At 43.5% G+C, this 14,601-nt stretch overlaps 1 protein-coding gene across 1 annotated transcript; it reads left to right on the top strand.

Moving 5' to 3' along the window:
* The first annotated feature begins 3,537 nt into the window (after nt 1–3,537).
* On the top strand, nt 3,538–14,308 carry LOC106592933 (ATP-sensitive inward rectifier potassium channel 12). Its single transcript, XM_045707547.2, has 3 exons — nt 3,538–3,829; nt 9,888–10,089; nt 10,301–14,308. The coding sequence occupies exons 2-3, from the start codon at nt 9,998–10,000 to the stop codon at nt 11,925–11,927; spliced, it is 1,719 nt and encodes a 572-aa protein (XP_045563503.1). The 5' UTR covers nt 3,538–3,829; nt 9,888–9,997; the 3' UTR covers nt 11,928–14,308.
* The last annotated feature ends 293 nt before the right edge of the window (nt 14,309–14,601 follow it).

Raw genomic sequence — 14,601 nt, forward strand, 5'->3', positions numbered from 1 at the left:
AACACCGCTGTAGCTTGGTCACCTTAGACACTGAAAACCACCATTGGTGGTTGCTGTGGATTGACACGCAGCTCAAGCTAAAAAAAAAGCAGATATCTCTATCTTAAACAGACAGATTTTGATGGGGATTTGTATTATTATGCTAATTATATATACGCGGGGCGCTGACATTGAGTCTAGCTTAAAAGGGATGGACCAGTACCAATTCAGTGCAATACAAACTTTTTATTGGCTACTGAGCAAACTGAGAGCATTTGAAACATACTTATCTTTTATGGCACTGCATTGCCCATCTAATGGCCTAGACTAGCTGACCAATCACAGAGGACCAGTGTTTTGCCTTTATTAAACTCAAGTGGAACCCACACGCCTCAATGCCTTGGTTTCTTGAAGCACTGGAGAAATCTGAGAGACAGCTCTTTTGCAGGTCACCAAATGTCCCTTCGCATTGCTCTGAACTTAGTGAGATAGATTTGGACTAACATCCCCACTGAGGTTACATCATGAGTCCCCGCTGTGCCCAGTATTTGAACTATATATATATATATATAAAACTGCTATCCACCACCCAAGTGCCTCATTCCCCCTCATTTTCACACAGAGATCTGTACCTATTTTGCAGTTTGTTCTAAATTCGATGGGAGTTCATTTAGCATGCCTGATCTTCATATGCATGCAGCATCACTTGCCTTCAATTCCTAGTCTGTCTTTCTTCCTAATTTGAAATCAATGTAGACTTAGTTATGTAATTATTACACAACTATATGCCTGTAATGTATTCACCCTTGTGGAGTAATACTGGCCATTCTGTCCCTCTCTTTTCTTCAGCCTCATTTCTTAAAAACATATTGACCTGGATCTGCTGGCTGTGAGGAATGAGGCGGCCTCCTGTTTCTTAGTAAATTGGCTCTCACCGCGTACGGGAGGGAGTCGTCAGGACTGGAGCAGAGTCGAAGGAAAACACAAAATAGCTTGTGTCAGTTCAAACACTACATTTACATTTAATAATGAAACTAATACAGCTTTTTAAGGATATTGTTTATTATTTTGGCCGCAGGTCAAATTTGTATTCATGTTGCTGACCTAAAAATCTCCCAAAAGCAGGTCCAGGTGAAAATAGAGAAATAGATGGAGGTGAAGGAGAGAAAGGTGGATGGAGGGAGAGAGAAAGAGAGAGAGAGAGATATGCAGGAGCAGTGGTTTGATGCCTTGAGCAAGGTGTGCTTATGAAAAAGAGTTAATATCTTATGTGATATCTTACTCCAGCCAGCCTCAGTCAGACAGATTATGGTTATTAATACACAGACACAAAGATGGTCATTTCATTTCTGTCAGTGGGGCAGGTGGAATGGAAGCAGTCTCCAACCTTCCCTTCTCTTTGTTTCAGTCAGAATATCATAGAGTAGAGTAGAGTAGAGTAAAATAGAGTAGTGCAGAATACAGAGTTGGATAGGGTATGGTAGAGTAGAGTAGAGTAGAATTACCTGGATTCGATCAACAAATCAAAATCCACCTACTGTATCCCTACTGTAACTTTTCCTTGTGTGTTTCCACATTTTTTTAGGCCTAACTACTACCACTCAAAACAACAGTAAACAAACAGCAAGATAACTCCCCTCTTTTCATTAGTTGCAGCATCCTTGTCTTCTAGAATCTAAACCCACCCACACATTTCTTCCCCACTCCCACCCCATTTAGGGCTCTATTCAATCCATATCGCAGAATTTCAGTGTTAAAGCGTGGTTGACTCGCAGCTTGGTTGACTCGCATTGACTCGCAACATGATTGTCTCGCATTAGCTGTGCCTGCATTCACAGTAAAGGCTGAATATGTCAGCTCAATAGGAAATTGCCTTTACATTTCTATCACACAATCTGTAACGGTTCAGCAATACAGATTGAATAGAACCCATAATCCCTCTTGACCTTGACCTACATTGTTGATTCACCCCGTTTTTCCATCTCGCTCTCCATCTCTCTCTCGTTCTCTTTCTCTCTCCCACCCTCTTCTCTATCTATCTATCTATCTATCTATCTATCTATCTATCTATCTATCTATCTATCTATCTATCTATCTATCTATCTATCTATCTATCTATCTATCTATCTATCTATCTATCTATCTATCTATCTATCTATCTTTCTATATCTTTCTTTATCCATCTCTCTTGGTACATTGAACACCCACCACGTCTGGCTGAAGAGAACTTGGGTTTTAAAAATAAATTGTTTCACAACTGTATAATTTCAGATAAATGTTTGCGAGAGAGAGAGAGAGAGATCCCGGGGGCTGACATGACATTATTGACAACATCACACCAGTGCCACTGTGTCTTAAGGAGTGTTTAGTGTACACAGTGTTAACCAGAGAGAGATAAGAAAGGTATCCATAGAAACTATGGAGTTGCATATAATTGTGTCTGTCTGAAATACTATAACTAACTATATTTCCCTGCAAAAAAAGAGACATTGCTGATGCCAGTACAAATATTAATTATAAATTAAACTATGAACAGTAGTGTCTTTGATGGAAATTAGAAAGTTGGATGAACTTATCGCAGCTAGGAGAAAGTTCTGCAGGTCTCCATCGCTAGTTCAATGACAAAGCAAATGAGGTGGCGGTTGTTAGCAGGGTGCTGAGACTGGTCTGGAGGCTAAATGTATGTGACAGCCAGGCAGGCCACGGTAGGGTGGTGGTAGTTCGAGGAGTATCCGTTTTCCATTTTAGTAGTTTTCAGCACCTCTGCTCTGGACAGCTCCACAATGCAACACTGGGATCCGATTTCAATTGCCTGTTCACACTAGGTTACTAGGGAGCCTTTGTTTCTTACCCGACACCCCCTCTTTAGTTGGTTTGTTACGTCTGTATGTAGAATCATAATTTGACCAATTATGTCGCAACAAAATAATCCTGCAGCAACGGGGTTTGAACGTTTAGTCCATAATGTTGTTGGATCGGTGGTTAGGACATTAGCTGGCTAAAAGTAGGCTACATGAAAAGTGAAATACTCTTAATATAACAGTGTGTTAGTGTGGGTGTTCAGTGGATTTATGTAAATCACGAAGCTCAACTGGATTTCCTGCGGTGCAAGAAAATTCTCAGCCACAAAAGAGTGATCAAATTAAGAACCTGCATTTGTAAATGCGACTCTAACATTACATGATGTCTGTATTTGTCGACAACAGGGATATTTAATCAACCACTTTCTTGTCATTCACTTTTTTTATTATGCCTATTTCTATAAATTTATTCACAGTTCAATAATACAGCTTCAAACTCGCACAAAGACAGCTCGCATGTACAGCCTAACACTGATCTAAATTCACTGAAAATGCATAGCAACCTGTTTTCTTCTCCGGAGGCCAGTCTAATAAAAATCCGTGGCGCGGGCGGTAAATAATAGGGAAGCACACCTACACTCTCAGGAACACAACTCCACGTGAACGGGGACATAATCAAAGTGACAAGCGCTCCATCCCTCCCGCCCGCCCTCTCTCTCCCACCCACAGCTAGCTAGGGACAGAGAGATGTGCCGTGCGCACCTCACATACACAGGGTTCGAGCGCTTATTGAGTCAAGTGCGAGTCCAAAAGAGAGAGCGAATGCGAGCAGTTGAGTGGGATGCAATGAAGCAATAAAACAGAACATTGGAAGAATAGTAGGATTTAAAGACAAAAAGTTTCAAAATGAACGTTATGAGACAATGAAACGGGCTGCAAAAAGGAATCCGTAGAGAGAGGACAGAACATTAAGGATGTGTTTTATTTTTTATTTTGGAGAGGATGTCAACGTTGTTTTTCAAGTAGCTAACAACATTGCCATTCAAAAGGTGAGTATTTATTCTAATAGTTGACCGTTTTTTCATAGGCAAAAACACTTTTCCATTGACAGGACAAGTTGTCATGAACTTGACCTGTTTTTCTTTTAGATTGGTTGGTTTTTAGGTTGGCTAGTCGAAGAGTCTTTGTTGTTTTTAACATGGAGCGTTTCGACGAAGCTCACTTCATACACTGGTTACGGCCCCGAAATAAACTGCAGAGTAATCTTGTCTGTTTTCACCGGTAGTATTATGTCACGACATGAACTCCTCGCCTTGTAGAGCCCAGTGAAACCTGTTATTTTCTGCTGTACACTGTCCTTCAGACAAACACTGTAAAAGGATCAATGAATCCTCTAACGTAACGCATTGTTCTGGCCTATAATGTCAATCAACTGTAAATTATGCGCAGGCAAATCCTAATTGTGTGACATATTTTATTGACTAGGCCGTAGGCGATGTGGCATGCCAGTTTGGATATCCTGAGAGGTTTGATTTGCAAGACTTGAAATTAGATCAGATATGGACACACAATTCCCATAATCAGACGTTCTTATTTCCTATATGCGCGGGAATAGATTTCAGCACTGGACAGCTCTACACGTCAGCATCAACTTTGATATAGTTTAGCAAGTGCGTAGGCCTACCCTGCACTGTGTTATAAAAAAAGTCTAATTTTAGTTTATCATTGGCTATTCAAAGAATGGGATATCTCGTCATCCCATATTTTTTTATAGATATGGGAAGGACGTGTTTTTTTACACAATAATGTGCATTCATGATAGACGTGCAGATCGTGCATATTTGAATGAGATACTGTGTTCATTGAGCTCCCATCAAAGCCATTAAAAAAAGACGGACATAACTTTCACCCCTCCCTATTACTTGACTACAATAACGTCTGCCATAATCATGTATAACAATGCTTTATTCAGTGATGACGACGCCACAACGCCACCAAACCGGATCAAAAGTAACACCCCATCCTCTGATGTCATAATCTCTATACCCCTGGTTCTTTCTTCCCTTCATCCATCCATCCCTGACAAGCGCATGTCCTGCCCTGCCCTGTGACCTAAACTCTTCACTTTCTTTTTCCTTTATTTCTCTCCTTTTAATGTCAGTCTCAGATTAAAGAAGAACATTTAAGCCAGGTCGCTTGACTGCATCCACCTTTCATGTCACAGTTTGGATTAGGAGATTACCACACATGCACATGCAAACGCCAACGCACATGCATACACACACGAGTGCACGCTCACACACATCACACACACACACACACACACACACACACACACACACACACACACACACACACACACACACACACACACACACACACACACACACACACACACACACACACACACACACACACACACACACAAACAAACTTTCATCCATTCATATTAATATTCTCTGGGATTAACTGTTTCCGGATTCAAGGCATATCTGAGCTGCATATACATATTGACAATTGCAGGCCCTAAATGTATTGTGTTGTGTAGAGTTCTGTTGTGGAGTAGGTTATGATATGGAGTAGGTTATGGTGTGGAGTAGGTTATGATATGGAGTAGGTTATGGTGTTGAGTAGGTTATGATATGGAGTAGGTTATGGTGTGGAGTAGGTTATGATATGGAGTAGGTTATGGTGTGGAGTAGGTTATGATATGGAGTAGGTTATAATGTGGAGTAGGTTATGATGTGGAGTAGGTTATGGTGTGGAGTAGGTTATGGTGTGGAGTAGGTTATGATATGGAGTAGGTTATGGTGTGGAGTAGGTTATGATATGGAGTAGGTTATGGTGTGGAGTAGGTTATGGTGTGGAGTAGGTTATGGTGTGGAGTAGGTTATGATATGGAGTAGGTTATGATATGGAGTAGGTTATGGTGTGGAGTAGGTTATGATATGGAGTAGGTTATGATATGGAGTAGGTTATGGTGTGGAGTAGGTTATGGTGTGGAGTAGGTTATGATATGGAGTAGGTTATGATATGGAGTAGGTTATGGTGTGGAGTAGGTTATGGTGTGGAGTAGGTTATGATATGGAGTAGGTTATGGTGTTGAGTAGGTTATGGGGTGGAGTAGGTTCTGTTGTGGAGTAGGTTATGGTGCGGAGTAGGTTATGGTGTGGAGTAGGTTATGGTGTGGAGTAGGTTCTGTTGTGGAGTAGGTTATGGTGCGGAGTAGGTTATGGTGTGGAGTAGGTTATGGTGTGGAGTAGGTTCTGTTGTGGAGTAGGTTATGGTGCGAAGTAGGTTATGGTGCGGAGTAGGTTATGGTGTGGAGTAGGTTATGATATGGAGTAGGTTATGGTGTGGAGTAGGTTATGGTGTTGAGTAGGTTATGGGGTGGAGTAGGTTCTGTTGTGGAGTAGGTTATGATATGGAGTAGGTTATGGTGTGGAGTAGGTTATGGTGTTGAGTAGGTTATGGGGTGGAGTAGGTTCTGTTGTGGAGTAGGTTATGGTGCGGAGTAGGTTATGGTGTGGAGTAGGTTATGGTGTGGAGTAGGTTCTGTTGTGGAGTAGGTTATGGTCAGTGTGCTCAGTAAGTAGAGCATGGCGCTTGCAGCACCAGGGTTGTGGGTTCTATTCCCACGGGGGACCAGTATGAAAATGTATGTATTCACTACTGTAAATCGCTCTGGATGAGAGCGTCTGCCTAAATGTAAATGCGCTGAAATATCTGGGTGTTTGTCTCTGTTCTGTGTGATTCAGTTTTACCCACATTAAAGTGAATCAGTCCTGTATGTGACTCAGTCACTCAGGAGAGCACTTACACCTCTGGTGTCTCTACCCTTTCGCTTCACCTCGGCGGCGGTGCCTCGTGCTAAATCATCCCCGCTCGACACGGCAAATCAGAGCGTCGAGGAGGGGAAAGAGGTTCCTATGGAAACGCTAATAACTATCATCAACATTTAATTACTCCTGCTCTCCCTCAGGGACTAGTGCTTCCTGACTGTCTCTGGCTGCGTCCTAAGTGACACCCTATTCCCTATATAGTGCACTACTTTTGACCAGAGCCATATGAGATGTGATCAAAAGTAGTGCACTATGTAGAGAATAGGGAGCCATTTTCTTCCTACTCTCTATATACAGTACCAGTCAAAAGTTTGGACACACCTACTCATTCAAGGGTTATCCTTTATGTTTTACTATTTTCAACATTGTAGAATAATAGTGAAGACATCAAAACTATGAAATAACACATATGGAATCATGTAGTAACCAAAAAAGTATTAAACAAATCAAAATATATTTTATATTTGAGATCCTTCAAAGTAGCCACCCTTTGCCTTGATGACAGCTTTGCACACTTGGCATTCTCTCAAACAACTTCATGAGGTAGTCACCTGGACTATGTTTCCATTAACAGGTGTGCCTGGTTAAAAGATAATTTGTGGAATTTTCTTAATGTGTTTGAGCCAATCAGTTGTGTTGTGACAAGGTAGGGGGGGTATACAGAAGATAGCCCTATTTGGTAAAATACCAAGTCCATATTATGGCAAGAACAGCTCAAATAAGCAAAGAGATATGAAAATCCATGATTAGTTTAAGACATGAAGATCAGTCAATCCGGAAAATTTCAAGAACTTTTAAAGTTTCTTCAAGTGCAGTCACAAAAACCATCAAGCGCTATGATGAAACTGGCTCTCATGAGAAATGCCACAGGAAAGGAAGACCCAGAGTTACCTCTGCTACAGAGGATAAGTTCATTAGAGTTACCAGCCTCAGAAATTGCAGCCCAAATAAATGCTTCACAGAGTTCAAGTAACAGACACATCTCAACATCAACTGTTCAGAGGAGACTGCGTGAATCAGGCCTTCATGGTTGCTGCAAACCACTACTAAAGGACACCAATAAGAAAAAGAGACTTGCTTGGGCCAAGAAACACAAGCAATGGACATTAGACTGGTGGAAATCTGTCCTTTAGTCCAATGAGTCCAAATGTGAGATTTTTGGTTCCAACCGCCGTATCTTTGTGAGACACATAGTAGGTGAGTGGATGATCTCCGCATGTGTGGTTCCCACCGTGGAGCATGGAGGAGGAGGTGTGATGATGTGGTGGTGCTTTGCTGGTGACACTGTCAGCGATTTATTTAGAATTCAAGGCACACTTAACCAGCATGGCTCCCAGAGCATTCTGCAGTGATACGCCATCCCATCTGGTTTGCGCTTAGCGGGACAATCATTCGTTTTTTAATAGGACAAGGACCCAACACACATCCAGGTTGTGTAAGGGCTATTTGACTAAGAATGAGAGTGATGGAGTGCTGCATCAGATGACCTGGCCTCCACAATCACCCGACCTCAACCCAATTCAGATGGTTTGGAATGAGTTGGACCACAGAGTGAAGGAAAAGCAGTCAACAAGTGCTCAGCCTATGTGGGAACTCCTTCAAGACTGTTGGAAAAGCATTCCAGGTGAATCTGGTTGAGAGAATGACAAGTGTGCAAAGCTGTCATCAAGGCAAAGTGTGGTTACTTTGAAGTATCTCAAATATAAAATATATGTTGATTTGTTTAACACTTTTTTGGTTACTACATGATTCCATATGTGTTATTTCATAGTTTTGATGTCTTCACTATTATTCTACAATGTAGAAAATAGTAAAAATAAAGAAAAACCCTTGAATGAGTAGGTGTGTGCAAACTTTTGACTGGTACTGTATATTCTACAAAATGTTCTAGATCTGTAGTACATCTATATGTCTTGGAAGCCTCCGATGCCTCCGATGCTGATATGGTTAACAGTATGGCTACATTCTGAGTTTCACGTCTCAGTGGGAATCAGGTTGACTGGAAAAGACTACTGTTTCCTCAGTCTGTGGCGATGGATTCATTATGATCTGGCATTATCCCATAGACTCTCAAACTGAGAATCTCAAGCTGTCACAGTCTTCCATTCATATGCATTATTCTTCTCCTCCAACCTAACTCAGATAAGCATTTTTGTCCAATCAAACTGATACGTGTGACCCTGGTTAACACTGTGTACACTAAACACTCCTTAAGACACAGTGGCACTGGTGTGATGTTGTCAATAATGTCATGTCAGCCCCCTGGATATCTCTCTCTCTCCCTCTCCCTCTCCCTCTCCCTCTCCCTCTCCCTCTCCCTCTCTCTTTCTCTCAGCCCCTTTGGTCCAGCTGCCCTTTGATTGATATGTAACAATGCTGACTTAATCTATCCCAGCCTCTTACTGAGGATTTAAGTTGGGAAGAATCCTGGATCCTTAATCCGGCCAATAAGCACACGGCAGGAGCAACATCTGTCCATCTGCTGTGTGTGTGTGTGTGTGTGTGTGTGTGTGTGTGTGTGTGTGTGTGTGTGTGTGTGTGTGTGTGTGTGTGTGTGTGTGTGTGTGTGTGTGTGTGTGTGTGTGTGTGTGTGTGTGTGTGTGTGTGTGTGTGTCTGTGCGTGTGTATGTGTGTGCACTCACACTCAAGTCTGTGTGTTTTAATAAATCCGTGCTGACGTGTGTCGACGTGTCAGTTTCGTTGACCCAACAGTGATGTCACAGCGCCTTAGTAAGCTACAGCAGATGGACATGTATTTTTCTACACATATCTAACTCCACACCTCACTTCAAACCATCCAGTGCTGCTGTTCTATAGCGTGCAGCTACAAACCTGTTACGGCTGTTATGCAATGCTTTCCCTTGGTTGCCCTGATAGTCTAGCGATCACATAATGGGTACTAGCTCTAACCCACTACGTCACCCGGTCTCTAACCCTGTCATCAAGCCAAACACCAGATCAATTGTTCCCTTAACAGTAGTTCAGCACAGATTCCCCTCTCTTTCAGACCTTTGGCCCCTCCTATGACTGTTAGTGTGTTCCACCCCATGCTGACATAAAGGGGCCTCGGGCGACCGGCAACGAGGGACTCAATCTATAACCATCATGATGAATATTTGTCTTTTTTCTTCACGCATGAAGAGAGTTGACTATCCCACCCTCCTCCTGCATGACATGTGTAGATGTAGGAATACTGTGCATTGGGTGCTGTGATTCTGAATGACCTTAAAAAGTCATACTGTTCTCTGATTTGCTGTCATTCCAGGAAATGCATCAGAAGGAGGCAACGCTGATATCTCCAAGGGGTCCTTAGACCTGAGGCTGTTGTCCTCCTGCCCCTCTGCCCACAGCCTCCTACCAAGCTGGTCTCTTTTAATGGTTGGCACTAGCCACCGCGGCCCTGATTACTGCCCACACAGACACAGCCTGATGATCACTGGTGCCATGGGAGCGGTGCGAGTCAACAGGTAGGACTGGGGAATAGGACAATCAGCTCCTTTTCTCCCCCTTTTCCTTCCTCTAAAAGCCTGTCCTTGTTGTCTATTCTTGGTCTATAAAACACAGGGAAATAATGTTTTTGACTGCACTGGGCCTTTAACTCTTAAACCTGCCATGTCTCCTTCACCCTCCTCTCTAAACTCATGTATTTTGTTTGGGTTTTTGTTTCACATCAATCAGATACAGCATCGTAGCCACCGATGAAGACCACTTCAAGATCTCCACCCTGGGCCTCCACAATGGCCATGGTCCCCTGATGCACCACAATATGACTGGGAGGGGTATGGGGGGCGGAGGAGGTGGTGGAGGAGGAGGAGGGTCAGAAGGAGGAGGAGGCGGCAGCTCATTAACCCTGCGAGCAACAGAGCCTGTCCACAACGGCCGCCAGATCTCCACGACGGGGCCCAACCATGTCCGGAGCCGCTTCGTGAAGAAGAACGGCCAGTGCAACGTGGTTTTCCACAACATGGAAGACAAGACGAAACACTACCTGGCCGACATATTTACCACCTGCGTGGACATCCGCTGGCGTTACATGCTGCTCCTCTTCACCTCTACCTTCCTGCTGTCCTGGTTCCTCTTCGGTGTGGTCTTCTGGGGAGTGGCCCTGGCCCATGGGGACTTCGACCTTCGACCCGGCCTGGGAGAGGGGCCTCTGGCCGGCTTGGAGGGAGGAGGGGTGGAGTGGAAGCCCTGCATCCTACACGTCCAAGGCTTCGTAGGAGCGTTTCTCTTCTCCATAGAGACCCAGACCACCATTGGGTATGGGTTCCGCTGCGTCACCGAGGAGTGTCCGGCGGCGGTGGCTACGGTGGTGGTCCAGTCCATTGTGGGCTGCATCATCGACTCCTTCATGATCGGAACCATCATGGCCAAGATGGTTCGACCTAAGAAGCGGGCGCAGACCTTGCTGTTCTCGCACCATGCGGTAATCTCCATGCGGGACGGGAAGCTGTGCCTGATGTTTCGCCTGGGGAACATGAGGAAAAGCCACATCGTGGAGGCTCACGTCCGGGCGCAGCTCATCCGGCCGCACGTCACCGCCGAAGGCGAGTACCTCCCCATGGAGCAGACCGACATCGACGTGGGCTACGATGAGGGCCTGGATCGCCTCTTCCTGGTGTCTCCGCTGGTCGTGGTCCACGAGATCAACGAGAACAGCCCGCTGTACTGCATGAGCAGCGCCGACCTGACGACGGAGGACTTTGAGATCGTGGTGATACTGGAGGGGATGGTGGAGGCCACGGCCATGACCACCCAGGCCCGCTCCTCCTACCTGGCCAGGGAGATCCTGTGGGGCCACCGCTTCGAGCCCGTGGTCTTTGAGAAGGAGCACCGCTACCAGGTAGACTACTCCCGCTTCCACAAGACCTACGAGGTGCCAGCTACTCCGCACTGCAGCGCCAGGGAGCTCCGGGAGATGACGGGCCGATCCCGCTCCCCCTCGTCTGCCTCCGGCTCTAGTTCTACCCGGTCAGTGTCCCCTCTCGGTCCCAAGTCCTCCGGCCTCCACCTCTTGCCTCCACACTCCCCCAGCGCCTTCTGCTACGAGAACGAGGTGGCCCTGTGCTGCGGGGAGGAGGAGGGGGAGGAGGTAGGGGAGATGGGTGTGATGCTGGGAGGGAGGGACGACGGGGAGGGGGAGGAGAGGGACGTGCAACTAGACATCTTCCAGGAGAGATTTCAGGACCAGGTAGCGGTGGACATGAACATGCTGTGTGTGCTGGACATGGACAATCAGATTGACAGGCTGCAGCCGGCTATAGCTCTTGATGCGCTGGGCTTCAGGAGGGAATCAGGAGTGTAGTGACTGATTCACACTATAGAGTCAAACTGAGACAAGACAATCCTGCACTGGCTTGGTTACGCATCCACTATAGTTGCTGGAACTGTGCTAGAAAGGATATATTGTGAGAGGAAAATGTCTAAGCCAGTCAGGGCCGTAGCTACATATGAGGACACCGCGGTCCAGACCTAGTTAATTTTTTTCAAATTAAAATAAATATGTATTTTGGGGAACTCATTCTGGGTCTGAACTTACTGTTGAGAGTTAGAATAGTAGAATACACAAGGTTCAATTTTGAAACTTGGCTGCCCCAGATTTCCTCTGTCACTCACTGACAGTCACTCAATTAGCCCATGTCATTAAAAATAAAATAAAAATAGGTAAATTAGTCTAGTTAGTCTAGACTAAACTTGTAGTAATCATGGCCAAATTACTGACTGGGCACATAGGGCACGTGCCCAGGGGCCCTGACCTCCAGGGGTCCCCCATTGATTTTGTTAGTCACTCTCACTCAGATATCATATTAACCATAAGTCATGTCAAAATGTGTAGATTTGCAGGAACATTTCAAAACTTTTTTTTAATGCTTTACCATTTGTTAATTAAATACTTTCTGCTAACAGATCCCTCAGTACCTAATAAAGGATCGATTTTAATCCTGGTGCTGAGTTAACGTGTAGCGGCTAATTGTGTAGCTAGGCTATGCGTTTGTAGATCGACTGAGGTGAATGAAGCTACAGAAACTATAGTGATAATCGCTTAGGTCCTTTTTTTTGCTCTTCTCCAAATAGCATTTTAGAGTTTTTTAATTGTATAGAAATGCAGTAAAATGTCCTCACTAACACGCAGACCCTGGCTACAGCCCTGAAGCCAGCACATTGTGGTTTGGCTCGGCCCTGTAGTGTGAATCAGTCATAGAAGACTCTCATGTCTAGTGTCCCGAATGAACTATGTGCCCTTGGTACAGTTCCTCTGCTTTTTGTGTATCCAACCAAAGTCCTCAGATAGAGAAGGAAAGAATTCTGCAGCACAACGATGAAGGAAGGTTGAATGACCTTATTATTCTCTTGAGTTTCTATTTGTTTTGAAACATAGTTGTGTTCAGTACATGGGTCTAAATTTGCATTTTATAGCGCAAGACTTAAATGCATTCTTATTGTATTTAATATTCAGTTGTATATATTCTTTGGAATAATATTCTTTGTGAAGTGACTTTTGGTTCCATTCAACCAAATCTTGGTACAGTTTTTTTCATTTACAGATAGCTGTCATGAGTCATTAATACTTTCAAAACCACAAATTAAGTTGATGTGGTATTAAAAAAGTATTTTCTGTTTGTAAATATATAATTTTTCATGCTTAGAAACTAGGGCCGGGATGATACCAATATCGCGATACTCGTTAATATTGTGGCAAGGAAACAAAGCATTAAGCGGTGTCATAATCTTCATCTTCTGATGAGGTGAAATCATCGGACCAATACGCAGCATGGTAAGTGTCCATACTTATACATTTATATTTTTAAACGTGAACACTAAACAAAACAAGAAAACGAACAACAGTCCTGTAAGGTGCTCACACTGTACAAAGGAAACAACCACCCACAAAACACAAGACAAAAAACCCTACTTAAATATGGCCTCTAATCAGAGGCAAAGAGATTCAGCTGCCTCCAATTAGAGACCAATCCTAAACAATTACTACATAGAAATAGAATACTAGAATATAAAACAGAGAAATACATAACATAGAACTAAACCAAAACCCCGAAACACACAAAACAAACACCCCCTGCCACGCCCTGACAACACTATAATAACAAACAACCCCTTTTACTGGTCAGGACGTGACAAGCGGATTTAACTTCTTCAGAAAAACATCCGTAATGTTGGAAACAAACATCATTATGTTGTCATTCAGAGTCACATTTACTTATTTTCCAAGCTATAGCACCCAATAATTTACATACATTTTTTACGAACCAAAGAGTTTGGTCTGCTTTGTGTTTCCAATGAATATTGCGACACTGGTAACATCACAGACCTATTAGAAACCATGGTAATTTTGTCTTCCTGCTTAAGGTATATTACTGTTAATGTTTGATACATGAGCTATGTATTCCAAAATTAGAAAATATTTTATGACGGAAAAATAAATGATGGAAAAACAATGAATCTGAACAGAAACTGAGTTGGAAATAACATGTATTGTCCAGATAAAGAATAATGAGCACTTTATTCTGTATTTTATCAAAAGGAATATCTAAAAAAATATATATATATATTTGAATTGCTGTTTTGTATGAATTAATAAATGTCTAATAATAATAATAATAAACAAGCAGCAGTAGCTGTTCTGGTTGACACACTCTGCTCTGTTCTCACACAATTTTTTCCCATCAGTCCCAAAGGTCAAAGGTCAAACTGACCCCATGTTGATGTCCACCTGTTTCTGACTGCTCATTGGTTGGCCTGGTTTGGGGAAGTGTGTGTGTGATGTGAAGGCAGGGGGTTGTTGTTCTCTAGCTCAGTGACTCAGAGGTAATCCCATACACACACCTGTCTTTCTCACAATTCTCTCTTTCTGAACCAAAACTGGGGTATCACCCCAAATCTGTGTCAAACTCAAATAGCTCAGTACAGAGAGTTATTATTTGGCAGGTTGTCTTTTAAAACGTCCCAGAGAGTGTGGGAGA

The sequence above is a fragment of the Salmo salar genome, chromosome 02 (genome assembly GCF_965601325.2).
Source record: "Salmo salar chromosome 02, fSalSal1, whole genome shotgun sequence".
In the NCBI taxonomy this organism is placed as follows: Eukaryota; Metazoa; Chordata; class Actinopteri; order Salmoniformes; family Salmonidae; genus Salmo; species Salmo salar.

What these genes read in the sequence shown, in the direction of transcription:
- LOC106592933 (XM_045707547.2), top strand. Translation starts at nt 9,998, where the DNA reads ATGGTTGGCACTAGCCACCGCGGCCCTGATTACTGCCCACACAGACAC. An exon ending in GGAGCGGTGCGAGTCAACAG is followed by an intron (nt 10,090 to 10,300) that starts GTAGGACTGGGG and finishes CACATCAATCAG; the next exon opens with ATACAGCATCGTAGCCACCG.